The 2799-nt window shown below is 49.7% G+C and overlaps 1 protein-coding gene across 2 annotated transcripts in view; it reads right to left on the bottom strand.

Annotated features, from left to right (window-relative positions):
* The window catches only part of TFAP2B (transcription factor AP-2 beta), a 28897-nt gene that overhangs the window by 24654 nt on the left and 1444 nt on the right, over positions 1-2799 (bottom strand). The window contains exon 2 of one of the 2 annotated variants that reach the window (XM_014588025.1): positions 1089-1115. The exons of the other annotated variant lie outside the window; for it this stretch is intronic. Coding sequence (XP_014443511.1) covers positions 1089-1115 — 27 coding nt within the window. The remainder of the gene's footprint in view (positions 1-1088; positions 1116-2799) is intronic. 2 annotated transcript variants of the gene reach the window in all.

Here is a 2799-nt window from a genome sequence, read left to right as displayed (position 1 = left end):
CGCTCTTCCCGGGACAAGGGGAAGCGAGAGTCTGAAAACGTAGGCCCTCAAGAGCACTCAGTGGGCCACATGATTTCAGCAATTCCAAACGCCAGGCTTTGGGGGGAAAATGGGGGAGTCACCCCTTAACTGACATCTGTGCCTTCTTTTGGAAGTGCAAAGCAGGCGAAATGGATGAGGATAAAACCACTGAGTGTATGGAGGGAGGTTTGAAATGGCATAATAAAAAATGTAGGACTTTTACAGATGATGTTTGCTCTTCTGGGTGTTTCAAACTCTGTTCCCCTTAACTCTTCCAGAGGTCCAAAGCACAACAAATAAAACTATTCTCTGCTACTCCTTCTGTTTAAAAACCACCTTCTGCCTTCTCTGGCAATGCAGCTGGCTGGTCGGGAGCTTTCCACACAACCTGATCATTCCAGGAGCTCTGAGGACTCTGCCTGCTCTGAGTTCCCAGCCACCCCTGCCTCCCCAGGAGGAATTAAATAACTTAAATAGCGTTTGATTGAAACAGATCTCACTCGAAATCATATCTTAAGCCTATGTTAAATTAAGTTGAGTTGTGGTTCGCAGGAGTTGTTTCGAAGGTGGTTTTTTTCTACCTCTAACATGATTAGACTGTAGGGTGTAAAAATGGAAGACCTGTAGTTGGGAGGGGGAAACAAGAAAAGCCCAGGCAACCCATATTCTGGGTCCTATCCGGAGTGCAAACTAAGTGAAAGTAGGGAGAGGTGTGTGTGCATGGGGGGAGGGGGCTAAGTTTCTCCCTCTCCTCTGTGGAAATGCCATGGTAAAGTCCCCACGGTTCTTTTTACAGAAAGAGTCACCTAAATTTCCAAACTGCAATAGCAAATAAAAAGTTCTTCTGCTCGGCCGCCCCCCTCCCAGCTGACTCAGGGAGCTCAGACCAAGAACACACAATGCAGAGAGAAGCAGCTGCAGCCTCGTCCAATTATGCTGCTAAATTACCAAGCCAAAAAACGCTTAGGAAGACAGAGAGAGTGGTACACACGCACAGAGACGCAGAGACAGAGAGACAGTGAGAGGAGGGAGCATGCAATTCTGGTACAACGTGAATCCAAACTCACCATGGATGAATAGGTGTGGACTAACATCTGGAAAAAAAAGCCTGGTTACTGCTCAAAATCAAACAATGATTAAAAAAAAAAAATCAAGGAGTCCAGCAGAGAAACGAGCTGGACACGGGAACTGAGCTTGAGGTGTTTCCCGGACAAGCCATCAAAAAAAAAAAAAAAAAGGTACCCCCCCCCCCAGATTGGCACTGCCCGTCACACACAGACAGCGCTGTTCATCTGTCTCTTGCTGTCTTTGGGCCGCGTTTCTTCTGCGGTTCGTCGGGGCTCCGGAATCAGTGCTCTTCCACCCGAAGCTGGGCTCAGACTGCTCCAGCGCCCCTTCCTCCCTCCGCTTGCCTACACCGCCTCATAATAATTGATATTCATGACTATTAATATTACACGAGTACTTTAAAGGGAGAATGGAGGACAAATGGAGCGTGAAGCAGCAGCGAGCGCAGAGCTCCCCTACTATTGTAAATGACGTTCATTCAGTGGAGAATTACTAGATGTAATCAGACGAGGGGGCTGGCAGAGGCAGACTGGGGAAAAAGTTTAGCAGGAAAGAGGCAGAACTTCAATGAACGGATCCGGGGACATGCAGAGAGCAGCTCCTGCTCCTCTGGACAGGGTGGTGAGGAGAGCAGTGCTGGGGGGCTGGTACAGAAAGTGGGTGTCCTGTGCCTAGAGGGACTTTCCTAATGGGAAGAGCTGACCGCCCTGGGTGCTTTGTGTGCGGATTAAGAAAACAAAATAAAAAGGCGTTGGCTCATCCTTTGGAGGGGAGAGAAAAGTAAACCGGTGGGCCCGACTGTTCATGGTGACGTATGCAGGCTTTTACTGAATGTGGACAGAGGCGAGAGGGGGGCTGTCGCCCCTGCTGCAGCCCGTTCCTCGTTAGGGCTCACAGAGTCTGCGATTTTTACCTCGATTTAAAATATACGCCATCAATTTCCAACTACACTAAACTTATCCTTTCCAGGCAAAGCCAGGGGCAACAGAAAACCTTTCGGGATGTTTCAGAAACCCGTTCGACTGGCCTGACTGCCATTTCTGTTAAAGTTCAACCTTAGTCCAGGCTTAAATAGGTTCCTTCCACCAAGCTGAGGGTTCGCTTGTGTTTTTGAGCAGAAAATTTAGGCAGACAGGAATACCTGTTATGTTCTTTCTCCCTCTCCTGCTCGCTCCTCTCCCTCCCCTTCTTTCTTTTCTCTCTTCCTCCCTCCACTCCACCCCTCCCATTCTCTCTCCCTCCCTCTGCCTTCTCTTCCTCCCTCCTCTTCCTTTCAACCGGTTTACTTTTCCTCAGTAGAGAGTATTACCCCGTTTACTTTTTAGAGCCCAGGAAAATCCCTCTGCTTAGAGCCCTGGCTATTGACACCGCGGCCCCATTCCCGCCCCTGTACTGCCCACTACGTGGGTTCAGATTTAGGACAGTTCTACCATCGTCCACTTCACTATTATCCCGCCTGTGAAGGAAAGAGGAGACAGCTCCGAAATGAACCGCACCAGGCGAGGAGGCGCAGCTCCTCGGTCCCAGTCCATACCCAACCACAAAAAGGAAAGGGAAACCCCAAGCATCACTTCGCAGAACGATGAATCCCTTCTCTGTCTCTTCCCCTTCTCTCTCTCCTCTCGCAAACACACACACACACACACACACACACACACACACACACACCCCAAAAAAACTCACTCAGCGGGCAACAGACCGGGGCGCGCG

This window comes from Tupaia chinensis, unplaced genomic scaffold (genome assembly GCF_000334495.1).
Source record: "Tupaia chinensis unplaced genomic scaffold, TupChi_1.0 Scaffold000252_1, whole genome shotgun sequence".
Classification (NCBI taxonomy): domain Eukaryota; kingdom Metazoa; phylum Chordata; class Mammalia; order Scandentia; family Tupaiidae; genus Tupaia; species Tupaia belangeri.
Note: the sequence above shows the minus strand (reverse complement) of the source record. Positions and strands in the feature narration are given on the sequence as shown.